This window comes from Cygnus atratus, chromosome 3, assembly GCF_013377495.2.
Source record: "Cygnus atratus isolate AKBS03 ecotype Queensland, Australia chromosome 3, CAtr_DNAZoo_HiC_assembly, whole genome shotgun sequence".
NCBI lineage: Eukaryota > Metazoa > Chordata > Aves > Anseriformes > Anatidae > Cygnus > Cygnus atratus.
The window spans coordinates 89936690-89963078 of NC_066364.1; the positions used below are offsets into that span (position 1 = coordinate 89936690).

At 41.8% G+C, this 26389-nt stretch overlaps 1 protein-coding gene across 12 annotated transcripts in view; it reads left to right on the top strand.

Annotated features, from left to right (window-relative positions):
• Positions 1-26389, top strand: part of DAAM2 (dishevelled associated activator of morphogenesis 2) — a 209423-nt gene that overhangs the window by 171980 nt on the left and 11054 nt on the right. For all 12 annotated transcript variants that reach the window (XM_035557155.2, XM_035557129.2, XM_050709546.1 and 9 more), the window contains 8 exons: positions 2053-2159; positions 10880-10964; positions 12498-12604; positions 13146-13234; positions 13989-14157; positions 15969-16076; positions 16791-16851; positions 21172-21303. In XM_035557155.2, coding sequence (XP_035413048.1) covers positions 2053-2159; positions 10880-10964; positions 12498-12604; positions 13146-13234; positions 13989-14157; positions 15969-16076; positions 16791-16851; positions 21172-21303 — 858 coding nt within the window. The remainder of the gene's footprint in view (positions 1-2052; positions 2160-10879; positions 10965-12497; positions 12605-13145; positions 13235-13988; positions 14158-15968; positions 16077-16790; positions 16852-21171; positions 21304-26389) is intronic.

A 26389-nucleotide genomic window follows, 5' to 3' on the forward strand; every position in this document is an offset into this window, starting at 1 on the left:
CCAATCCCTGTTGCATGGCTTTAGGGGAAACCATCTGAACACACACACAGTGCGTAGTCAAGCCCTGAAACACACAGTGCGTAGCCAAGCCCTGAAATTAAATTTTATTTTTTTCCTTGGGATGGGTGCTGGATAATGGTAACCAGCTGTGCTTGTCTGCAAACGCTAGCCAGTGAGGGGCAGTGAAGCTTTTAAACCAGGAGCAAAGCACAGACCTACCAATACCTTTCTTACCTCTAACTGTTCAACAGCTGCCTATCACCCTATTCCCCTGACATCTCTGCATGTCAGATAATACATCCTGGGGTGCACTGCTCTTTGCTTTTGTTAGTTTTCCTCAAAAATAACAAGCTTGCCAAATGCTCAACTTTTCCTTTCTTAGAAACACTATTTGATGTATCCCATAGAGACGCAATTTTTTTTCTGCCAAGCTAGACACACTGGGTACCTCCAGCAGACCTCCAGGTGTGTGTGTCTTCAGGTGGTGCACTGTATCTGCTTATAAATGCTGCTTAATATTGGTGGTGGCTCACTGCAACACTTTTGCGTAGTTATATGTTGTATGAACCCTTTGTATGTCCAGTAGCAACACAAGCTGAGTGTAGCTGGTTGTAGCATGAGCTCAAATGGCAAGTAACAGTATGAATCTCTCTATGGCTTACATTTAAAACTTAAATATTTGTATACAAAATATTCTTGAAGTGGGTTAATCAGGAGAGTAGAAAACCATTCAAAACCATCATATTAGGAGTTAGTAACTAAATCAGACGCTAACGGAAGGAAGGCCTGAACTGCAGAACTTTCAGTCCTGGGATTTAATGCTGGGAATTCCATGATTGCCATGGTCTTACATCTTTCCATGGGTATCTGCTGCTGATCTCACTCAGAGACAGGGCAGTGGGGTAGATGGACCTCTTGCTCTGACCCAGCATGCTTGCTGTTATGCCCTAAGAAAGAAGACACATTGTTAGTTTGATGGATGGATTCAAAGCTGGATTATACTTGTTAGTTTCAAAATCTCAAGAAATGACAATACCGGTATCGTGGAAATGCATTTTTGAAGAGGTTCCAGCAGCTGCTAGCTGGGAAGATAAAAATGGTCCTGTTTCCAATTTCCTCTTCTCTGTTGGTTACGAGGGAGCTATTAGCCAGGATTACCACTTTTTATCATTACCTCTACTCCCTTTAAGGAATGGTGTTAAAAGACACTCAAAGTAACTACAGAAAGCCAATCTCTGGAAATGAAACAAAAGCCTTGAGTCTGGTGTGTAGGCAGGACAAGAGTCAGAGATTTCTGGATGGTTAGACTAGGTCTGCAGTTAGTTTCTATGTTCTATGTCAAACATTTTGGATTGGGATTTTCCAGGGTTTTCCCAAGTGGTGAGTTTGGCAATAGGGATATACAGAAAACTTTGGGAAAAGGTAGTTTCTCTGTGATTAATGGTATTAATTCATTTTAAAAGAGAGGCTAGTTCACATGTAGTTGTTGACCTCTTGGTAAAATACATTTGTAAGATAAATGCCATCTTGTCCTACTGTTTGCATCTCACACATAATATGGATTGGACTGGCCCAGTGGCAGCCTTAAGAAATGGTGGGAGCTTTTTTCCTCATAGGGCTGCAGCCTTTCAAAAGTGCTGTGTAAACTCTGCAGGAAACATCCACAGAAGGATATGCTGTGACACCAGCGGGCTTTACCATCATGTGCCCAATTTTCCTGTCACCCCGATTTTACACCAGAACATCATAACAATACAAGTGTTAGTAGAATGAGTCCAATAGGTTAGAATCAGGTCCAGTATTTTCAGTCAAAGATGATCTTATAGGTGGTAATGAGTTACTTCTGTTTGTCTAGTAATACAGGCTCTACTTACATGTCTCCTGGCCTTCCTGTCTCCTTTTCTCACCATGTGGGTGGATTTTCCCAAGTTGGGATGTTGTGTTTTGTTTTTTTTTTTTTCATCACACTCAGCTAAATCTATCAGTGTTGGGTGAGTAGATAAGGAAAAAACATAATACTGACTGTTTTCCCCCCTTTTGAATTATATGCAGAAAGAGATGGGTTCAACAGAAGACCTTTACCTCTCCACACGAAAGGTGAAAGAGCTCTCTGTGATTGATGGCCGGAGGGCCCAGAATTGTGTCATTCTCCTTTCCAAGTAAGTGTGCTGAGCCTTAGCTCACAGCATATGCTGTGGTCAATGTAGAGGCAAGAGGGAATGAATTTTAATAAATGGACATGTTCTTTTCTCACCTAGACCTGCTGTCTAATACCTGCTGCACTTCAGACCTCTCTTGCAGTGTGATAAAAGCACGTGCCTCTGGTGAAGTGTTAGCTCTCTTAATACACACACACGCACACAAGTTTTGTGCATTGAACAGGTAGACAGACACCAAGAAGTATCTGAACACTCATCACTAGAAAACTATCAGTACTTATAGGCAGATAAAAGCAGCTGCTTGGCAGTGCTTCCACTTCACTCTACGTGATGTGTCCCCCACGCTTTTAGTATGTCATTTGGCTCTGCTTGTTCTACATGTTGTTTTCTAAATGTTAATGTGAGCATCTCCCTGGAATACAGCAGTGTTGAGAGTGGTGTTCATCTTTGTTGGTTTTGGTGCTTCAAGAGAAAGATGATAAATGTAAGAAGAGAGATTCAATAACTAGGTCTTGTATTTGCAAGGTAGGCTTTGGAAACCATGATCTGTCTTTGCGTGCTCCTGCAGTGACTCTTATGTCTTCAAATGTTGTGACATCAGAGCTGTCTGTATGGTTTTCATGACTTTCTACCAACAAGAGTACTGGGCTGGATGTCTGTCACTGAGCAGCAAATTTGTGCAGGCACTGATCCACCCGAGAAGATTGCTTTTTCTGCCAGAGAAAGGATGGCAAGGCTGGAGACAAATGCTAGGAAACCTGTGACAATACTGCACAAGAAAACAGTTTAATTGATCAGCAGAAAATACAGTTTCATGTGATTGCTTGTCTGCTCTAGCAAAGTAACAGTTAAAAGCAGAGTTGCAGCCAGACCACCAGGATTGGAATATGTTCTTTCCACTGCTTAGTGAAAACCATGGAGGCTCTCTCATTATGCTACTTATGTGGCATTAGCCTGCATGTCAGCAGGACCCCTGCCATCCAAACTAGCAAGGAGAGAAGGCTTACATTTCTCTTCTTGCAGTATTTGCCAACACATGTCTTTGCTGGTGTTGGCAGCTGTCTGCTGATGCAGGCAGAGGGATGCTGAAGGTATAGGGGCAACAGGATTTTCATGCTGTTTGACTGACCTGTGAAAGTGTGTCTGGGTTCAGATTAAGTCATGTAAGCACATGAAACATTTCCTAGAGTGGTAACATAGTGTTTGCAGGTGGCTGGGCTGAGGAGGATCGAGGAAGGTGGTCCATGACTCGCTATGACATGAGATGTTTATTTTTAAATATTTGCTATCCCCAGAACAGAAGTGGTATGGATGGCTTCAGCATGTTTGTCACCAATCACCTCTTCCACCATATAAATCTCGCCTAATCCTCTCTAAAGAGTGAGAGAGAGACAAAGGACAGTCGCTGTGCTTTGTCTTCCCCCCTGTTGCCTCCAGAAAAGTGGCCTTGCAGCATTAGCCTTGCTCTTCAGAGTATACAGCATGTGGTCACTCCAGACGTGCCATGAGGCCTGTCTGCCTTAAGTTGCTAGTTTGGACTCAAGAGTTGAAAAGCTGTGTTTTGTGCCCACCAACTTCTCCACTGAGAAATATCCTGGTCTTATTGTTAGCAGGCCTAACATGGATGACAGAGATTTTGAGACTGATCTCATTGTCCCTAAGTATCCTGCCAATTTGCATCGTACCCTGTTAGCTTTGCTGTGCTGTGCTATGGGAATGGCCCAGCACCAGGGCTATCACTGGCTTAGATCATTTAATGTTTGTAATGGGTAGTGTTACACCCAGGATATCAGAAAGATCTTACAGCTTGGCACAGGATTGCTACTCCTCCCCAAACCTCCTTTTTAAAGCAACTAGAAAAGCAAAAATTATTGGAAACTAAAATGGCACCTCTATCTATATTCATGCCTCTTACTGCTGTTTCTGCTTATATGGATCTATTGTTAAAGACAGCAATTGGGAGGATTGGCTGTGGATAATAACTGACAGGATTATACGACCCCTTGCAGCTTTTTTTTTTTTTTTTTTTTACATTATTCCACTTCTTCCTCCTCCATTGGGTTAAACCCTGAGAGACACTCCCAGCAAAACCATCCCTGGCTGCTGCCATGTCCTTGCTTCTCCTGCAGTGCACCTTACACATGCACTTGTGAGTGTGCACACACACACAATGAGAAGAGATTTAAAAATGGTGACAAACAAAGAGAGTTTGTGCAACCCTGAGCTGGAGTTCCAGCATTCAGGTTGCCATAGCATCTGCCAACAGCTGTTTCCAATTTACTCTAACTGTGCATTTATCCCTGTAGTTTATTCCCCCTTTGTTTACACTAAACTGTCGTGTCCTTTAAAGTAAAATAGCTGCATGGGTTGGGTTTTCTTTCCCTCTACTACTCAAATGTTTTTGTTTTACTAACACTGTGTTAGAAGGGGTCAGGCAGAGCTCATATTTCATATGGTCCAACAAGCCAAAACTTAGCTAGAGTGAGAAATAGATGTCTCTTGCTTTCTTTCACAGAGAGACTGGAGCATGGTAGACTGAAATGAGATGAAAATTGAATTGTTAGCTAATTTTTGCTGACACTTAACACTGCAACTTAGATCTTCTCCCTGTCCTCATCTCTATTTTCATAAAAAGCTTTATTTCAGCTATTTGATAACAATATCTTTCAGTTTTGCTTCAATGGAAGGATGTACTTGTCCACGTTTAATGGGGTCTGATGGACCCAGAACCAAGCTTTGTCCCATAGGCCAACTGTAAGGATTTGAACAGGCACAGGATCAGTTGATCTCACATTATTTCCAGTAGGCTATAATTCAACCAAGACATGGAACCATCTGTCTGTGGTGAGTCCAGGTGCCCACCGTCTTCGAGTTTGGCTTTCTTAATGGTGTTTCCAACATACGGTTATTTCTGTCACACTGGAAATCTGCTATCCCTCATGAATTTCCTGATGTCTTCAGTTTCCACCAGGCTGGAGATTTACTGTCAGACTTGTGTGGTCTGGAAGAGCCATCCCAGATCCCTGTGCTTCCCTGCTTTCACCTCACAGCTGGAAATTTCTCTGACCTCTCTCACCAGTATGGCTTCTCTCCCTCTATTACTTAAGCAACAGATAGTATTTTCACTGCTCTAGTGTTTTTGTTGTAGCACATCTTTAAATGTTCTCTGCAGAACATGCCTATAGCTTGCATCTCTTACTGTGAAATGCTCTGGTTCTATGAGACACATAGCTCACGTTGAACATGGAGGTTGAATGTATGTTTATGGAACATTTTTGGACAAGTTATTTTGTTTGAATTCCAGCAAAATCATTATGTCAGAGTTGTTCTGAGACGTGTTTGTTATTCCTGTGGCCCAGCTAGTTAGCAGAAACCTCCTCAAGAGGCTGGAAACAGTAGGAATGCTAGGAAAATGTCATAAATATAGTAGCAGGAGAAGGCTACACAATCTGACTACACAAAAATAGTTTTAAATGTGAATATCATAGTCATTAGATACTGCGAACCAGGCTTAGCAGGCAGCTTTAACAAATGTTTGTGGCTTTTGTGATTGTTGATTCAAACATCTATCAGTAAGGGAGAAGGGACCGGTGCATCATTTCCAACCAGAACACTAAAGAGACCAAGTATTTTTCTCACAGAGCTCTGCCTGCTCAGAGGTTCTAAACCCTTTCAGCTCAGACGTTAACAGGACAAGCTACTCAGCCAATGCCAATCTCCATGTGCTCTTTCTGCTGTGCCCCCAACCCCTGTGCGCCTTTCTGCCATGTGGCCATATATTGTTCACCCTTATATCAAGGCAGATCCCAAGCATTATGGCAGTTTGGGGTACAGATCATATCCTGATACAGAAACAGATCATTGGACTTAGCAGTTCAGTTCCTCAGTGTGCTGTCTTGAAAAACACTAGGCAACAAACACTGCTTCTTGGTTTCCTGAAGGAATTTTTTGTTTTTAAGTAAATGTCCACAATAAATGACTTTAACTGCTATCCAGAGTATGATAAACCCCAGGGTTAAACTGAACACGTCAGCCAATGCCATCCTGTCTTAGACCATGACCAGGAACCAGTAGGTAGGGCTGTCACAAAGGATGAACCACTGTCTCATCAATATGCCACTGTAATTTGGAGATTGCCGAGTTTGTCCCTGCTTTGCTCTGCTTGGCTTGGAAAGATGGCCATCTCAGATCCTTCTCAGCAGGAAATTGAGAGTGTTTGGATGGAAAGTATTTTGACCACTTATGAGCTTTCTCTGAAGGAGTAAAAGAAAAAAAAAAACTGTTTCTTTATGCACTTAGCAAAATACTTTCACAATGAAATGCTGAAAAGGCACTGGTAGATTTTTGCCCAATATATTGACACAGACGCATGTCCCAACTGTTGTTCCCCAAACTGTCTTCTTCACTGGCAAGATGTGTTGGCAGCTGAGATAAGGAGATGCAAAAAAAAGAGGCTTCAGTGTCTTCTGGGTGAATCTGTAGTTAGACTAGCCTGACATTCCTGAATGTTTCTTCTGAGAGTGGAGAGAGTATTCCCAGAAGACAGCTACTTAACATCAGCCTGCAGCTTGGCAGTCATACAGGACCTTAGGAGAGCTCACGAATTAGAGAAGGTTCGCGTCCCAAAGTTTGGAAGAGAATTAACTAGGAACCTGTGTGAAATGAGTTGTGGAGATGGAGAAGTCTGCAGTCAGCAAAAGCTAAGATTTGGATGAGCTGTACAAACTGGCCTTAGGATGCAGCTAAGTATGTGCACGTGTGTGGGGTCATGGTCATGCATGAGGAAGGGCAAGGGCTATTTCACTGCCACCCTCTCTACAAGCAGCAGTGTCACAACTACTATTGCTAGCATCTTTGGAAGCACTGTGGTTCGGTTCAGTTAGAAGAGGAAATGGTTGTGATAAATGACAACCAGTCCCTTTCTCCGAGGAAAAAGGAAGAGTGGGAATGAGATCCATGTGGTATGGGATATTAATGTAGCTGCAACAAGATTCAGGGCTCTCTGGTAGCTGGCAGCCACGCTTCTTTCTCAAAAGCTAAGCAAGATCCGAGGAACAAACCCATGAAGTGACTCATGTTTTCCTCTATGGGGGGAGATGGTTAATGAGCAACAAATATTCTGTTTTGATCCATGGGAGGGAGGAACGAAGGGGGGAGGTTACTGTGACTTAAATCAATGGGCATATTTAAGAAGGAAAAATGAGCGAGCGCTGGATGTATGTAAGGGAAGTTGATGTAAAACTGCAACATGTCTCCCAGGCATGTTCAGAGTCAAGCTGCCGGCTTTCTCCGAGAGGACGAAACAATAAGCCACTTGATGTCTGCAAGTGAAGCTGGTGTTAAATCAGCCGAGGTGTCCTGGGGAGATTAGTGATGAATTACTCTGCAGAGTCAATAGAGATTATTTATGAAGCCGGAGGGGATAGAGGGAGGCAGGCTAAGTACCATATCAGAAGTTATTTGGTACTTGTTGAGTTTTAACATTGCTTGAAGATGACTCAAGCAGTTGGACTTCCATAGGCTGCCACCAGATGTATGGGTAAGGGGAGAAGGAGGGAGCATTCTCTGTAAAGATCCTTTTTGTTGCTCATCTGACCAGCATCAGGCCACTGTTAAACAAAACCACTGTCAATGAATGAATGTGTTGCAACTGAGGAAAGGGCCACAGTGTTTTCTTCTGGTCACATTTACTTCCTGAGTTAGATCCCTGATTTGGTTAAGAAGTGTGAGGCAGAGAGAATACAGCTTGGATTGTACGCTGTTCTGAATTGAGTCATCTCCAGCAGCTGGAGGAAGAGAGCCTGGATCTGCAAACCTTGTAAGAAAGTCATTGCAGGCTTTCCAATAGATACTGGAATTACTGAAATGTAATTTCTGTAGTGTAAATTTCTGGGCCATAGTTCCACTTTAACTTGATGTCTGTCCCACATGAGTTTTAGGCTCTGAGGGATGCCTCTATTCAGTTCTAAATGGAAAGATTTTACGCATCTGCTTTAGGTTCCTCTTTAATCAGTTCACCTGTTTCTGTTTAAAGCAGCACATGTGTTTCACATTACCACTGGCCATCTTTAAGATCTACTGCATGGCTGGGCATGAATTTTGAAAATAGGAGAAAAATCACTTGAGTAACAATTCTTTGGTCAGTAATTCAGCCAGTTTTTACTGGGAAGATCCCTGTTTTGTGCTATTGATGCTTACAGCTCTTGAAACGCATCCTGCTTCCAACGAGGAACAAGCCTGCTTTGGAAAAGTAAGCTTGCTTTGCCATAAATTCTTCTGTACTTGTAATTGGATTGGTAATAATTGAGGATGCACACCTGCAGGCACTGTGACCCCATTACAGGCCTGTAAGTGACTAAGTTAAACTGTTTTTCAGCAGGGGGCTGGCAAGCTTTCTGATTCTCTCTACTGTGGGCTAAACCATCCAAGCCAGATGTTTTCCTGCTGATGGCAGGGCACAGAATCATTCAAGAAATCAAAGTGTTTGTATAACTGTCTGTCCTTGGGGCTCTCAATTATTTTCGAACAGATGATGTTTTAAAGTGTATTTAGTGGTGATGAATGGCGGCAGACAGAGGAGCTTGGAGTCTGAAGTCCTCAGGCTCCTGGACAGAATAGTGAGATCAGCAGTAATGTGAGCTACACCTTCTGTGGTGTTAACGTGCCTCAAACCTTTCTAGTTGGTCTTGTTTACTGCACCCCCAAACACACACACAGGAACTTGCTCTATGCAAGGGGGTGGTCAGTGTAATAATTGCTTGAGTTATTTGCATAAAAAAAACTATGAAACTCACCCTTGTTTGTTTTTTTTTTTAATTTTTTTTTTAACTTCAGAGAAAGTAGCAAAAACAACAACAACAAAAAAACACAACATGCTGGTGTTCATGAGTTGGTCTGTTGTGTCTCCTCTGACAGGCTATGTGCCTGTGTCACAAGTTACATGTCCTCTGTATGAAGGCCAGATCCTGGAAAATAACGCTTTCCAAACTGTAGGCACCAAATTGTCTGGACATGTGTATGCGTGTCTGCTAGGAGCCAGGCCCGCACCCAACAAAGGGCTTCTGAATCGTCATGTGGTAATAGGGTTTGATCAGCTCAGGGTCACACAACCATGGACTTTACAATTCATGATTATTAAAGCAAAAAGAGACCCTTTGGCTTTCTGATTGAGACAGTAGGACTTTTGCAAAAGCTCATGTACTGAGGTTTGTTGTTTTGATTTGTGTCAAACTGATGACTCAAAGCTAAAAGTTTCCAGCCTTTCACTGTAAACCTTCTGATCCTTTAATCCTTCTGTCTCATCCAAGTATGGCCTGATTTTGTATGTTTTCTGGAAACTCAGTAGCCTTTATCTTACTTAGCTGGTATCAGTTTGCCCTCCTTGTCAAAAACAGACAAAATGACTAGTTAGGAACAGAGTGCAAGTAATTAATTAAGAGGTGTAATATTTAAAAGCTTTTAAATGTCTGCTGATTCATATTTTAGTTTCCAGCTGTTGGTTATATTGGGCAACATTAAAATGTTTTAAGTTTCTCAGATTTAGTAATATTTCCTGTCTGTACAAATAAAGCTCTTTCTTTTGCTTTTACATAGCTCCAAAAATGTGATTCCATCCAAATGGCATTAGCAATGTGAAATTTCAACATGGAATTTGTTAGCACAGAAGACAAAAACATTCTGGCTCATGCCTCAGCCTGCCTCTCGTTTATATTTGTATTTTCTCTTTCTGCTCTTAATTAATTATATTGATTGTAGAAGGCCCATGGAGACTGCAGACTTCACTCCTCAAATATTTCTTTTCACACTTCCCTGTTTCAGTCCCCAGATTGAGATTTTCTTGTGGACAGTCTTTCCTTTATGGTTCATTCAGTTCTGCCCTACTCTGCTAGTCAGTGGTGAGGGTGTTGTGGGTTGGGGATGGTAGGACAGAATTTGTTGCTTGCACATTTATTTGTTATCTCCCACACTGAGAACTGCTAAGTTCATTTCAGGCAATCTGTCAAACATCCTCTCTGTTATCACAAATTTTGACTGGTTCTGGTGTGCCCTGGATTTCAAGTGGAGACCTTGAGGATTTTTTTTATTCATTCTCTGTTTTCTTTTAATTGATGACCCCTACTCATTGCACACAGATAGACAGAAATAGATGGGAAGGAGAATGTAGTTTTAATACTTTGGATAAGATCTTGTTTTTAGGGCTTGTTTCATATCGGATATGAAGCACAGACTTTTCTGTGCTGTCAATTCCTTTTTCATCCGCGACTGCTGACAGAATGAACTTACCAAGCTCTGTTAGGGAAAGATCAATGTCATTAGTTGTTACCCTGGGAGACTCTTTAATATTTACAAGTAAAGGTGAAATGTAGACTCACAATCACTTACTAGCCACGTGGATTTGAGGGGTTTTAGTACAGTAAAAACTTGATGAGGGAGGTATTTTGATACAAGGGAAGTTGGAAGAACTTTTGATCTGTGAGGACCTGATTCTTCTTAATCAACGTATAATCTTCAATGTTTGTTTGATTAGCTGAAGGGGATTTAAGAAAAGAAAGCTGAAAACATGATCTGGAAAATCTCAGTCTTTGCAACATAGCTTCATATTGGACCTTCCTGTGGTTCTTTCGTGCTTTTTTAGAGCAGCTTTTCAGACCTCCTATTTTCTGAATTGTCCGAGTCACTTAAACTTTGCACTAATGGTACAATATTGATACTGTTGAAAGGTTGAAGCTGTCTAATGAAGAAATCAGACAAGCAATCTTGAAGATGGATGAACAAGAAGACCTAGCAAAAGATATGCTTGAGCAGGTGAGAATGATTACAGTCAGCTATATCTTATTCTGAATAAGTTCCTCACTGCCTTTTTTCAGCTGAAGTATGTGGATATATGTACTGGTTCTACTGGTATGTCTGCAGATTTTAACTGCATGCTGGAGCATGAGACACGTTATTTTTCCCAATGTCATCAAACGTAGTTCCCTCATGTATCCCTCCCTATGTGTTTCAGTTTGAATTTGATCCCTTGGGCTTTTGGATTTCATAACAGTATACTTTTCCTGATGCAAAATACACATGATTACTATTGGTATGGGATTTCCTTTCATGCCCTCTCTTCTTACCTGTGATTTTCCCGTAACTCTTTATACTGTTGATCTTTATACTGTTGATCTTTTTCTTTTCTTAATCTCTTCCCTACCCCCTACCCCTCACCCCACTCCCCCAGCTTTTCCATTGGGAAATGTCATGAATCAGGCCATGTATGTCAATGGACTCTAACCTCTGAGAACTTGCATTCTTGCTAGAATGGTTAGAAAGGGAGTGAGTGACTTCTGTCCTCTACACTTTGTTCACTGCATAGCTTGTAGGGAAACCAAACCAAACCAAACCAAAAAAAAAAAAAAAAAAAAAAAAAAAAAAAAAAAAAAAACACCATTGTCCAATTTCGCCCATTTATAGAGGGTGAAAGATGCTACTTTGACCAAAGATACATATGATAAAATTCTTTAGGAGTGCGCAAAGTTCTCAACTCCGTGACAAATGTGATTCCTTCTTTGTGTGCAGTCACAGTATTTAATCATACACAAAAAGCTTTTCCATTTCATAAATTTATAGCCTGCTTGTCATCTTAACTGAATGCTTGCAGCTGCTCTTAAAGTCTCTGCAAGCTTCTGATGCTCCACACCTTTGAATATTACATTTCTGAGGGGTGGGATAAGGTATTAAAGAAGTGTTGTAAAGCAAAGTGCTTGGTGTGCCTTGCAAGCAGTTTTCTCCGTGTGGGTGTGTGCTGAGGTTGTGTGAATGGCAATATTTATAACAAGACTAAAGCACAACTACCACCAGATATGTCAAAAACCTGTCAAAGTATGAGCTTTTAAGGTCAGCACATGAATAGCAGCTAGTGTCAGATACACATCTAGTGGCTTGGTTATTGTTTCCGCAGAGTAGGGCAGGCCTGAGACAGATAGATGAGTCTTTGTGTGTGCACGATGGGTAGTTCACACCGATTGGGACGCATCCTGCTCCTGTTTGCACCAATCTAAACTTGAAGTAAGTCTGTGGGAATCAAAGTTCTTTCTGTACTTTCCCTTGGGTAAGCTACAGTAGCATTTGGCCTTTAGGATTTGGAAATGGGAATCCCCCTTGGAAATGAAAGTGAATCTAATAGGGTCAGGGAAGGATAAAGACAGAACAGCAAGCGGAGATTTAACAAAGGTCAGGTTTGTAGCCATAGCTGCACTTTCTTGAAGTTACAGTCACATAGCTGAATCAAAGCAATGCTTCCCCATGGTGGAAGAGAAATCTCTCATTTTGGTGTTCGGTTTGTCTCTGCCACTCCAGCTACTGAAGTTTGTTCCTGAGAAGAGTGATACCGACCTGCTGGAGGAGCATAAACACGAAATCGAGCGCATGGCCCGGGCAGATCGTTTCCTCTTTGAAATGAGCAGGTCTGTTTGATGCATTATGTAAATATGCACCGAGTGCTTCTTAGAAGCACCTGTAATTGTTATTGAAAATGGATTGTCTAGCACTGAGGGGGAATATACAAGAGTCTGTGAGCCAGCATCATACCCTGCATTTTCCCGAAGCCCACAAATATTACAAATGTTTGCATTCTTTACACAAACTTTTTATTGATAATAAGCTCTCTCCATGCTGTCATTTAAGGACAGCCCCCTAATGACAAGCAGAAATCTCTCTCCTCTGCCTAGCTTTGTTCACACAAAAAGGAATCTCATGACTCTCATATTTTGAGAGTAATGGGAATTCTTCCAGCCCCCTTTCGTCTGGACCTCATGCCTTCAGGTCCTCCATATTCCTAACTGTGTTGATTAAGTAGAGTTAGATTTTTGAACTATGTCCATAATCCCATGGATAGACTTTGTGGGACTCAACATCCAACAATTAGTTTATGCAGGCAATGTACTGGCCCTGGTCTTCAAAACATGGTTCAAGTTCAGTTCTGACTTTGCTCTACTTTTTGTGCAGGATTGACCACTACCAGCAGCGGCTCCAAGCATTATTCTTTAAGAAGAAGTTTCCAGAGAGGCTGGCAGAAGCAAAGCCAAAAGTAGAAGGTATAGTTAAAGTCTCTGCTAGGAGTTGGATAAAGGGGCAGGAAAGGTCAAAAGAGTCTTGTCTTCAAAGGAAGTGCTGTTACATTGCATGCTATGGTTGTAAATCCAGTGAGTCCAAGACATATCATGTGCTGGGAAACAAATTCTGTCTGATGTGCTTCTTACACCCATTGACTTAATAAAGTCAGCATTGTGGTTGTTATGCTGTATATATGACCTGACAGATATGTCAATGTACTACCAAGTATTGCTAAGCTGCCAAAAGCTTCCGTGGCCTTTCCCTTCTCAGTCCCAGTCCTTGCACCATCCCTGTTCTTGGGGCAGTTAGGATAGGTGCCTCGGGATGGTGGTATTCTGGAAATGTGTCACTTACAAGGAGGGGGTGCATGGCTCCTGTGCAACATCCCTGGATATCAAAGAGAGAAGGACAGTGTCTTCCACTCTGCATTTTCAGATGAGATCAAACCTTCCCCTTGTTCTTTCTACCTATATTTTTAGAGTGGGAGATATAGGAGAACAGCCCCACTCCTGGGTTCAGAGGAGTGTCCTGTAGGTTAGATGGGGTGCATCTTCCTTCTGGTTGTCCTGGTTCTGGGCCTGTGGATGAGGGAAGGACAGTACATGGACAGACTACATTGTAGCATTTACTGTGGGGTAGTCAGATGGGCATTTAGGGCAATTCAAATTATGGGTTAACATATGTTAAAAACAGCCACTGTGCAATAACTTGTTCATTTTTTCCCCTCTTTTCAAGCCATTCTTCTGGCATCCAAAGAACTCATCCGCAGCAAACGTTTGAGGCAACTCCTGGAGGTGGTTCTGGCCTTTGGCAATTATATGAACAAGGGCCAAAGGGGAAGTGCATATGGCTTCAAAGTCTCCAGCTTGAACAAAATTGCAGACACCAAATCCAGCATAGACAGGTAGGCTAGAAGACCCTAAATGAGTTAGTTACTGTGTTGCTGCATCTCCTATCGTAGCAATGGAAGTGAGGAGTTTTTTTGGTTGTTGTTTTTTAAACTCTCTAGACCATTCAAAATAATTTGGCATTTAAGTAGTGCTTTTAATTCTAAAATATTCTGAAGCTTTTAAGACCAGATTTTAACAGAGCACTCAAATTTTGCTATTTCTTTGGACAGTGCACATCTGTTGTTGGACTGGGTTTCTGCAACACTGTGCAAAGATGACAAAATGTAGTATTACACAAATAACTGAAACAAGTTTTGGGGGAAGGAGGATTTCTATGGAATTTGCCCTTTATACCAAAGGTTTATGGCCATGGTTTTGCAAAAAAGAAAACACAAAAATCTCTGACCACAGTCTTACACATCCTGTGAAACATGGGAACATAGGATGTGTTTCTGATGCAGCACTGTCATAAACTGGCTCTCTACCTACGCCAGCAATAGAAACACAAGGCATATCTCAGTGAGACTGAGCTTGGTTCTATCTAGGGCAGTTAAGGAAAATAACTGTTTTTTTTTTTTTTTTTTTTTTTGTGAGGGGGCAGAGAGGAAGATGGTGGAGCTTACTGTTTATGGACATGGGCTGCAGGTCTCTACAGTGTTACCCCATGTTTTGCTCCACATCCTCATACTGGTTCTGGAAATTAATCCATCTGTGACTGGGAAAGAGAATATCACCTTTGGCTTCAGCAGCACTAAGGTTTTCCTTGGAGATTTCCTATACTGGTTCATACTAACTTGTACCTTTCTTGACTTGTGAGACCTCCTGAGACCACAGTTGTGGTGAAATGACTTCAGGTTGTGACAGAATAAATAATGGCAGTGAGAAGCCATAGGAAATTCTTCCCTACCTAATAGAGTTTGAAATAACAGGACTCTGTTTTGACTACCATGATGTCCTTTCCATATTCCAAGGCTAATACTTGTGTAGCTAGCGTTGAACATTTTTTTAGCCTTAATGTAGCTTGACTTGATTTTCCGTATATTAAATGTCCTCTGCAGATTCTGTGCTCTCTCCAGTTCCCAGGCTCTAGTCTGTGTGAAACAGTGACCATATGCTTTCTCGCCTGTCTGTTAACCACACAACACCCACTTCAAGAAGCTGTTAAGGCTGGCTGCTCTCTCTACATTCAAAATTCACTGCTGCAAAATTCACCATTTACTTTACAAATCTTGAACCTGCTCCTGCGTCTTCCTCGATCTTTCTTCCACTCCTACTTGAGCTGCCATTGCTTTTGTAGTAGGGAACCCTCCTATTTAAGTATAGCTGTTTTACTGTAGGAATCTTTTTTGCATCTTCTTCAGTCTTCAAGAATCTTTTCTTCTTCTCAGTGAACTCATTTTTTTCCACATTGCCTCTGAGAACAAATTCACTTCTGCCTTGATAGTTGATATCACTTCAGTATTTTTGCTTATTTATTCTCTGGAATATACAGGATGAATAGTATAGAGTGTTATGCAATTTTCTTTTCCATTATACCATCTACGCAGATGGCTGGAAGCATGCTGTTGTTTCTGGAATAAATTGAAGTGGAATATATCGCTTGGGGCTTTAGTAAGAATGGTTTATAAAGAGCTAATTCATTTTTGTCTGTGATACTTTTATTTCAGTAACAAAACTGCTAACTGCTGCTCTATTGCTTGTTTTGCTCAGTCAAGCACATTTCCTACCTAAATAAATATTTTTCACTGTTTTGCCACAATCCTCTCACTTTCCTTTTCCTACTCATTACCATCTTCCTTCTCGTTTCTTCCTTTTTTTTTTAAAGGAACATTACACTGTTGCACTACTTGATTATGATCTTTGAGAAGAATTATCCAGATATCCTAGATATTCAATCTGAGTTGCAGCATCTTCCAGAAGCAGCAAAAGTCAAGTAAGTCTAATCCTCTTGTTTATTCCCAGGGCTGGAGTTCCCAGTGATTTCTGTTAACTTAATGATTATTTGTTTTCTTTCTTTCTTTGCTGTCTACCAAACTCATGGCCATCCCTTCAGCTGGGGTACCTGAAATGCCTTTGCTGACATCTTTGATGTTATTCAGATGTAGATGACCAGAGAAATTTTGTCCAAAATCATTTGTGTAAATAAACTGACTACTTTATTCAGATATGTTTATATCTGCTCTGTTTCTGAATCAGATATTGTAACTAGGCTGGTTGTTGTTTGTAATTCATTCACCATACTCTGTCAGGTCATCTATGTCATGTGCATATGGCTGTATGCTAAATCAGGGGACCATGTAATGTGTCAGGCAACTTTTTGCAGGCTGGCCACTCCTTGCTGGAGGGTCAGGCTCAGCGCCCAGGGCAGATGTTCTGAGTGCAACCCCCTGCTTCTTCCCAGTAAAGTCACTATCTTTAATGTGTCCACAGGCAAGCAGGATCTGCCTCATCTTACATTTCATACAAAAAGCAACACAGAGCATTAACAGACCCCTCTCCCCTCATTTCTAATCATCTGCTGTGGCTGGTGCCAGAGGCTGGATACCAGACTTGATGGGCCAATGGTCTGTTCTGCTACACAGTCCCTGTATTCCTGTTTAACACTGCTCTTTTTGTTTTATCTGCTCTGTGTCTGTCTTCTGTGCAGCCTGGTAGAGCTGGAGAAGGAAGTCAACAACATAAAGACCGGATTGAAAGCTGTTGAAGCTGTAAGTATCTGAACGTTTCCAAGCTCCATACTTAAAATATCTCACTCAGAATCAGGGGCACTATATATTTTATGATAAGAGAAAGTGTGCTTTCTTTTTCGGTTCCTTTCCATTCCTTTCCAGAATGCATTAACCAAGAAAAAACAAATAAAAGCTTCTCATGTGGAGCTCCTGCTGATGATCTTAGCAGACTTAGGCCTAATGAAAAGCTTGTTTGATCTCGGTCTGGAGAGTAAAAAGACAGTTTGACAAACGGCATACACTGGAAGGAAAAATAAAATTCTTTCTCTTTCTTACTGGGGGATGGATGACTGCTGAGCAAATGTTTCACGTACCTCTTGGAGTACTAGTAAACAGGTAGTGCACTGTTATATGCAACCCTAAAGTATCATAAGCACTCCTTGGGAAAACAAAGGAAAACACAGACTAGTTAAGGATGAGGGAGTTGAGCTGTCAAGCAAAGCTGAAATGTTCCAGCTATTAATGAAAACCCTTTAAGCTGGACGTAGGTTGCCTGTTTTTAATCTGTACATAGTGCAGAGACTCCCATCTCAGTAGACAGCAGTACAAATGGTGCATTGATGCAGTTGTGTATATTGAACTATAGAAGTTAAAGCTGAGGATATGGGTCTGAATGCTCCCTTTAGTCACAAATTCATATGTCATCTGTGATTCCCTTATACTGAAGCCTTCTTTAGTTAGAATGTTGATTTTCTTCCTGGGGAATGGCTCTAGCCTTCCTGAAGCAGGAGAGCACAGTGCGGGACACCACGTTTGGTGCAGGAGCTAGGAACCCTCACATTTGCTTCTTGGTTATGCCATTGACATATATGTGTGGCTTTGAACAGTCTCGAGTGTTTGCTTCATCTCTATGAAGTTCTATATGGCAGTTATAAATACCTACCTCTCACAAAGGCTGACATGGTACATAGCAAAGTAGTGTTCACAAAATGCTTGAGAAAATAAAGATTAAACACCAACATTACTCTTTTCTCTCTGTCTCTTAACATCTCCCATTATCTGCGCAAATAAATATGCTCTGCCCCTAAGAACAGAAATCTCTGTTTCTACAAGGAAAAAACCCATATGTTCAGTTTGGTGCTGGCACCTCTTGCCTGTTGGATATACTGAGGCACAGGTAGTGCTGAAGAGAGACAAGACAGAGGTCTCTGGAAGCCAAGAAGGTCCTTCCAGTGGTTAGCTGTTTCTTGCCTTTTCAACCTGGGTTTCTTTAGCCACACTTTTCAGTGTCCCTCTGTCTTCAGGAAGCTATGTTTCACTTGACTTTTTAAAATCAAGACAGTGTAATGCTAGTGGAGCATTCCAGATGGCTGACTCTGAATGTCTCCAGTGTCTCAGTGGGGGCAATACTGGTAACAGCAGCAGTTTTAATGTGTGACTTTCTTCCATATGTGCCAGGCATGGGGCCTTAGCACTGTCCTAGAGGAGTATTCTGTCTTCTAGCAGATGTCCTCTGCTGCCTTTGCTGTTTGTCTGCAGCTCCTGCTGCGGGACTGCTGGCAAAGGGACCACTTTTGGGGAATCACATTGGGTGGTTTCTGTGAAATGATTACCTATCTAGAAGAAACTAAACCAGGACTCTCCAGTCCCCCATATCTGCTTTGAGACAGGCAGTGACGACTTCATTTTCCTTTTACCTGGCCTGAGTTTGGTTTGGATCCTGGGGATAGAGAAAGGGCTGTGGGGCCTACCAGTGGCCTACCAGGCTCTCTGGCTGTCTCCAGCAATTCATCATCTAATTAGCCAGTGATCCTCCTGGGAAAAGGCAAATCTTCCAACCCTTATTTCTGGGTTGTTGGGGTAAGAGGAAGGCAGCAATGGGAAGAGATACTGCTGCATTTGCAGGGAGCCATGTCTGGGAATTAAAAGTACCTGTAAAGTGAAGGCTGACATAAAGTTCATGACTTGAAGAGAGGCCCAGTTTTGGCTGGGGCAGGCAATTCCCCCCTGTTGAAATGTGAGTACCTACTTCTGTTGTACTGTCTGTGATTGGGTTATTTGTCCTTTTCCCTTTGCAGGCAATTTTTCTTCTCTTTCCTATACATGGGTTCAATAGGCAATCTCTCTTCCCATTCAATCACTGTCTTCCCCCCTCACTCTTTTTGCCATGGTATTTATCATCTGGGGCTGCCAGCACCTCCCAGTCTGCTTGCTCAATTCGCGGTTTTCTGGCATGCAAAAAGCGGCACTATAGCAGCAATAAGAGATCGCTGTCAGGTGGAAGGGGGAGGAGGGGAAGGTGCGATTCTTGATTCCAGTCCAGTGTGTTCTCACCACAGCCTTGGCTCCAGTGACTGAGAAGTTTCTTCAAGGCCCCTTGAGAATAGAAAGCTAAAAATAGTTTCACAGTCAGATGTTCTTAAAGGTACTATTAACCCTTCATTTTCATGGACTTGCAGCTTTTTTGTAAAAATAAGATACATTCCTTTGTCAAGACAGCTATTGCCTTTGCGTAGGATGCTCCCAGAAGAACAGCTAAGTAGTTCTTGCTCTTCTCCAAATCAGAAATGAATTCTGTCAGCGGAGCCCTTCTCTCACACAACAAGGAGATCATGACCGCCACTTGAGAAGCCCCTGCCATGACTGAATCATTTCATACCTCCAGAGATCCAGCAGCCCAGACCACCAAGGGCAGTGCTAACTTGTGGTCGTGCTGTTATGACTAGTAGAGGCCATTTCTAGAAGACATAGAGGAGTTTCTTATTCTCTGGCATTGCTCTTGGGTTGATTACATAATCATGCTGGTTACTTTTATGGGTTTTCTTAATTTGGAAGAATTACTCTGCAGGGAAGGACTGGATTTGAAATTGAAGAATAGACCATCTAATCTTAATTTTACTTTGAAACACATTGCTCTCCAGTAACAGTCCCAAGTGCCGTAGTTTTCAACAGTGTGAGTAAGATAACAAAACTATTATACTTACCTGTTTAAGGAGCAGAGGGGGCTAGAGAAGGGTGAAGGACCAGTAGAGCAACTTTCAGCTAAAATTAACTTAAAAATTAGAATGAGAAAATATGGCTGAAAAAAATATGAGTAATTCTCAGAAGCATGTGAAGTGACATTTCCTTTACTTCTAAGGTCCAATTCAGACTGATTGTAGCATAGAGGCAATCCACTGCAAAGTGATGTAACTGAATGGTGCTCCTGGGACAATCCCTGATGGTGTATTAGGAAAACCAGTGGAGAAGAGAATGTAATATAAATCAGGGAAGGTAGCACTTCTTTAGCATGGACTGTTCTCCAGGCACCTACTCATTGTTTTTCCTGTCACTTTTCTACCTTGTGGTCTTTCTTTGTAGCGGTTACATTCTCTTTCCAACTCACATCAGAAGAGAATAGATGTCACATCTGATTTTACATTGTTGATAGCCAAAGTCATTCTTTGCATTCATCAGTGCTGTAGAGCAAATCCCAAGGTGTTTCTCTGCATAGATTCTTATAAACCCACTCATTTGGCTCTGTGAAACAGTATTTTGATGACCAATGACAGAGAGCACCAAACATACATGTAACTGAAGTTGCAGCCAGCACGAAAATATTTTTTCCAAACGGAACAGAAGGTCAGATCATAACTTGACCTGCTGTTTCATGCTGGTTTTCCCTACAGAGAAATCAAGACTTTATCATTCCCACTGATTATTCAGCTGAGAATAAAGTTGCGTACCAGATTACCATTTCATTGTCCCCATGAGACTGTCAACTGCACACAAGCTGAGCACAGGCATGGGAGAGTGCCAGTCTTACTGTAGTTTAGTCATTTTGAGAAGTTCTGTAGCTTTTTCAGTGCCTCAAGCATGGTGAATAGAGTACAAGAAGTGGTAACATGGATAAGCTTGGTTTAACACTAAAAAACCTGAGCCAGAAAGAAAGAATTTTATTTATTTATTTATTGAGTAGCAGACAAATAGAGCTTAGTTTCCTATGGGATTATGTTTTGTTTTGTTTTGTCCTATAAATCTTATCACAACAGCCACAGTTTATAACTCCATGACTTTTGTGACATCCAAGCAAATGCTTACTATTTAGCAGTGTGCTGGCAAATGTTGTACCAGATATCTTTATGTCCTTCTGTAGGAGAATCACTACTGTCCAGACAGTGCTTATCAGAGAACTAAAGGGAAGATCCAGAGCTAGGAACCATAACCTATAGATCATACACACGTACATATTTCCCCAAGTATACAGTCTTTTGAGCCACCATGCAAAGAAAAGTTGCAGGGAAACTCACAATTAAAAAATCCTAATTCTCTTGCTACTTGATGTTTGCCTGTCTATATCTCTTACTTCTTCTCTTTCAGGAGCTGGATTATCAGAAGAGACGCATACGGGAATCAGGGGACAGGTTTGTTCCCGTCATGAGTGATTTCATCACCGTGGCCAGTTTCAGCTTCTCAGAGTTAGAAGACCTTCTCAACGAGGCTAGAGACAAGGTATGAATACCTTTTGAAAACACGCATTAAAATGGAAGCAGCAATTTCAGATGCTGGGCATATAGCGAAAACTATAATAGACACTGAACACGTTTTAGGCTGAAGTTTTCGTCTTTTCCTAATCTGGTGTATAGCAATTTAGAACACATTTTAGGATTAAAAGAAGGTTCAGTGTACTTGCCCACATTTTGTTAGTCTTTCTTAACATTATCTGTGTGTGACAGAGAACTGTGATGGCGATGTCCATGCCAGGATACCAGGACGCTGCTGTGGTATTGAAGGGACAGCCTTTTAACCAGTCTCTCAAAACCAGGTCCTTTGGTGATCAGATACAGAGCTGATATCTTTTAACTTCTGCTTCAGACTTCATCCCATCCTGCTCATTCAACTGGGGCTGTTTGGACTTCATTTTTTTCCTTTAAAAGTGCACCTCTGGGTAGTTTGATAATGCTGAATACCCAATCTTTTCCACTTGCACTTCTCTGTTTCTGCTTGTATTTAATTGCAAGCACAGAGATCCCAAACATGCATGGTTTGTCAGACCTTCTTGGATCCTTCTCACAGAGCCAGTACCAGGTGTGTTACTCTTCAGGTGCTGCTGTGATCATGTTGTACTTCCACTGTCTGCACCTCCATTACCAGATTTGTACAGCTAAGGAGGTGCTTGCTCTTTGCTGATGATTGGAATCTGGCACTAAACCTCTCTGTCTCTCAGTTGAATGAGGAAGAACTCATAGGAAAAGATCATAAGCATATGAAAATGTTTAGAGAAGAGCAAGTTCTAAAGTAAACGGTATGTAATGGCAAACCTACCCGTTGGCTGGCATATTAAAAGTGCTTGGCTTTATGAAGCAAATGTGTTATTTCTTTTGGATTGAGTTGTTTCCACGGCTGGTGTCAGACCTTGCAGGGATACATAGCAGTGTTAAGGGACCTGTTGCATTATTAATGAAACCTGTGCCTTTGGGTTGGTAGGCCTTAGATTTTGAAGGATAGGCAAAATACAAGCCAAGGATGTGGACAGTAAGAGTCCTCACTCATCCAATCACTCTTCAGTAATGCCATTCTGCAATTCAAAAGCATTTCCTTGCTGTGGAGATACTCTTGGTGATATTGACTCCCAGCTGCAAACAATGGGAGCCACAGGGTCTCAGCTAGAGCTAGCTATCCTGGCAAATGCCAGTGGGTCAGTAGTGATTACTTCGCTTTGAAGACAAAGCTGGGCAGTATAACACTTGCTAACGTTGTAAGGGCATTTTGTGGAGAATAATGTGCCTAATTTTTTCATTGTTGTCATGTTGCTTGAGAATGTTCAAACCACTTCCAGCAGAATAATGTTCACACCATGCTTGCTTTATAATCACAAAAGCAGTATTTTGCATTCCATGCCTCCACTGAATTTACAGGGGAAAACACAGTTTTATATGGTTTGGAGGCTTCCATTTTATGATTGTGTACATTTTCAATTTCATTACAGTTCCATTTCTGCAAGTGAATGCACTCTGTCCTTGGCTTTTGGTTTGATGTTATAGGTAGAGGTGGACCTTTCTTTTGACACACTATGGCTTAAAGCCCAATGTGATTTGTTTACAAGGTCAGTTATGGGCTAAGACCCAGAAAGTGGTACACATCCAGCACAGTAATGCAACTTTTGATCAGTTGCAGGAAAAATGTATTCTTTTGCTTTAAGAATAACCAGAGAGTCTCCCTGCACATGGACCGATATGTCTGGAAGTTGTTGCACACTTTTTTTAGACATAGCCAACATAAAGCCCTTGACGAAAAGAGATGTTTTACTTTAATGACTATAACACGCTTAGGAAATGTTTCTCTACCTCTCCTCACACACCCTTACTATGTTTGAACACATGCTCTTCCAACTTCTGCTCAATCTATGGCTTTCCTCCTTCTATTGGCAATAAGCTGCTTTTGGACTCCTGAAAGGGAACTGTCTGTCCTTACCAATGCTGAGCTATTTCTCATGTTTGCCTCATATTATTTTTCCACTCCCTTCTTCCCCTTTTTCTTCTTTTTCTTAAAAAAAAAAAAAAAAAAAAAAAAAAGCTGGAAATTTTCAACAAGCCAGATGTGCTTTGCAAAGCCTATAACATCTTCCATTCTCAGTGGGCTCTCTGTGTTTGTTGAATCAGGAGCTTTTTTCTTACCATGGAAACCTACTCCAACTAGCCAATTAAAGGAAGAGAGGGACTAAGACATCTGATTATCCTGTTCTTTTTTCATTTCTCAAAGCAAAGCTAATAATAATTAAAAAAAAAAAAAAGTAGTGGGAGAGGGAAGACTTTTAAAAATATTTAAAGGGGCCCAGGAAGAATTGGTCTAGTTCACAGATTTATTAATAATAATGAAGCCCTAGTTTTAACAGCTGGAGTTGGATATCTTTCTAAATATAGATGTGGCTAATTGACTGCCATGAGCTAATCAGAGCCATGTTTCCTCAGCTGGGACTTAAAACAATACAAATTATCTTTTCAAACCTGGGAAGCTTTTTATTTTTGAAATATCTTTAGTACTGGCAAAAGTAATTTCAGTATTGAAGTTCTGGAAACAGCCCATTACTAAGGTGTGGTGCTGACCTTCTCTGTAAAGGATATATTTCACAATCCCATTCAGTACTTTTTTTGGCCTTTATGCTGAAATGGGACTATTTACTGTTAGTAGTCACAGAAAAGAAGTGGTATTTAAAATTTAAAGAGCCAGATTGTCAGATGCAGGCACCCGTTTTTGCAGAGGAAGCTTTGTAACTATACTTATCTTCATGCAGTAAACAGATGGCTTGGTTAAAAAGTGATTGAAAACTTAGACCGACTCTTTAAATAGGCACCCCAGCACAGCTGGTTCTTGTTCTTTTTGTGTGATTTTTTTTTTTTCACTTCCAATACCACTTTATAAGGGAATATATAGATTAGATCAAGGGATAATGTTTTCTGCCGTTTCCCATAAAACTGGAAGGTGGGGGCAGAAGAAAGTGAAATTCTGCCCTGGAATCTTTCACTAGTTTTTACATGCTTGAACAGATGAAAACTTGACTTTTTCACATCAGAAAAAAACAGAATTGGATTAAATTTTGTTTGTGAAAATTCTTCCCTGTGCTTCTTGTGGGGAAGCAATGAAAATGCCCAGGGAGACAAACAGCATCCTCCCATTGCGTGAATTTTATTTTCTTACTTGAATAATGACATTTGCCCTATGTGAAACTTTACAGTACTCTTGAATGTTGACAGGTATGGACTTAAGTCACTATATTGCTGTATAACTCTTCTACCGAAGAGGGTTTCGTTTTGTGAATTTTCATTCAGGGGCCACAGTGTGGGCAAGGCTGATGAGAAGGGTAGGAAAAATGTCCATCTCCAGACTTTCTCATGACAGCTAATCCCAGGCAGGCAAGGTGTTCATGTTTATCATTGTGGAGACCAAAGTTCAGACTCCGTGCATGCTTTTAATAAGCTTAGCACATGTATTAACTGTTTTGAAGAGCAGCAAGGCAGTGAAAGCCAAAATCCATTTCAGAAAGTAGCCATTAATGGCAGAATGCTATGAAGCACACGCAAATACTGTGCTCTGGGTGCCAGTTACAGGCTGTGCACTTCGGTCATTCATTTGGGGGACTGTTATTTTCTGTCAGCCTCTGCGGCTGGCAGAGGAGGAAGGGATCAGGATGGAGATGGAGGATGTCAGGGTAGGGTGTGTTCCAAAGGCACGAGCAGGCACCACAGCCTGCCATCAGAAACAGCCATTTGGTGACCAGATTGCGTAGCTCTTGTGATTAGGACCGCAGATGCTTCAGGGCAGGTCGGTATCTAGCATATCAGAAATGTTTATAGCACTTATAGTATACAGGCTTTGGGGCTTCCAGAGTCACTGTTGATCTTCTGGAGGAATCCTTTTAGAGCATGAAGTTGCAAAGAGAGCTGGACATAGCCCTGCCTGAAACCAGCAGGTCTCTTTCCATTAACTGATCTGAATCTGTCCCGTAAAGAGAACAGACATTTATTTGAACTGCCTTGGTACAGGGTTGGATTCTTTGTAACAGCAAACTTGGGATTACTGTTCTGGGGAAGACAGTTCATGTTGCATGGTATAATTCATTTTTGTGTTGGCTTCTCCCTTGATAGCGGACAGCACAGACAGCAGGAAATTTTTATCATGGCTGTTTTTCCTCCTCCTCCCACAGCCCCGTTCCTGCCGTTTCCAGAGCTCTTCTGCCACTGTTTAACATTTCATTGGCAAGCACAGCAGAGAGTGTGCACGCTGCTGTCCCGCTTTCCCTCTCCTTGCTAAAATGGCTTTTTAAAATAAACAACTGTCTAAACGATTTGCTTTGGCAAGGGGATGAATTCAGTGGAAAGTTTGGCAGAGGAAGCAGAGCTGGCACTGAGCTCGTGGACCTGTTATATCATGGAGCTTGGGGGCCCTTACGGTGTGGAAATGAATTTTTTAATGAAAAAAAAAAAGAGATACCAGCCTGTATTACAGTGGAAAACCTGCTGAAACACAGTTTTCCATCTTGCTTTTGCCCATGTCATCTGTCCCCAAATGACTTGAGGAATACGCAAGTTTCAAAGACCGCTCCCTGTGATACTACAGCATGTCACCAAATTCTGGGAAGCGCTGAGCGTGCTTGGGGACTGAGCTCCGGGTTTCACAGCCCACCCAAAACTGGGTACCGTTACGCAGGGAATTTGCCGCTTGTGCTGTGCCACGCTGCTCTACCCGCAATGCCCCGAGCCAGGCAGGACATTGTGAGCCCTGGCGCACAGCTCGGAGCCTGGGCTTGGCTCCAGGGCTAGGGATGCTGCCTCCAGCTGCACACTGCCCCTCATCCCACCACCAGTACCTTGTAAAAGCACATGTGATGGCAGCACCAGAGCTACAGGGAAACAGAAGAAGGAATAAAAACAGAGGGGTCTGTTGGAGTTTAGGCGGTGAAAAGACCATGTGGCTCTCTTTACAGTAGTGCACTGAATAAATGTTGCACCCTATTGCTGTGAACCACTGAGGGTTTTTTCTTTGTCCTGAATCAGATTTGTGGAGCAACGTTTTCTGTTCTTTAACAAAGGGAGAAAGT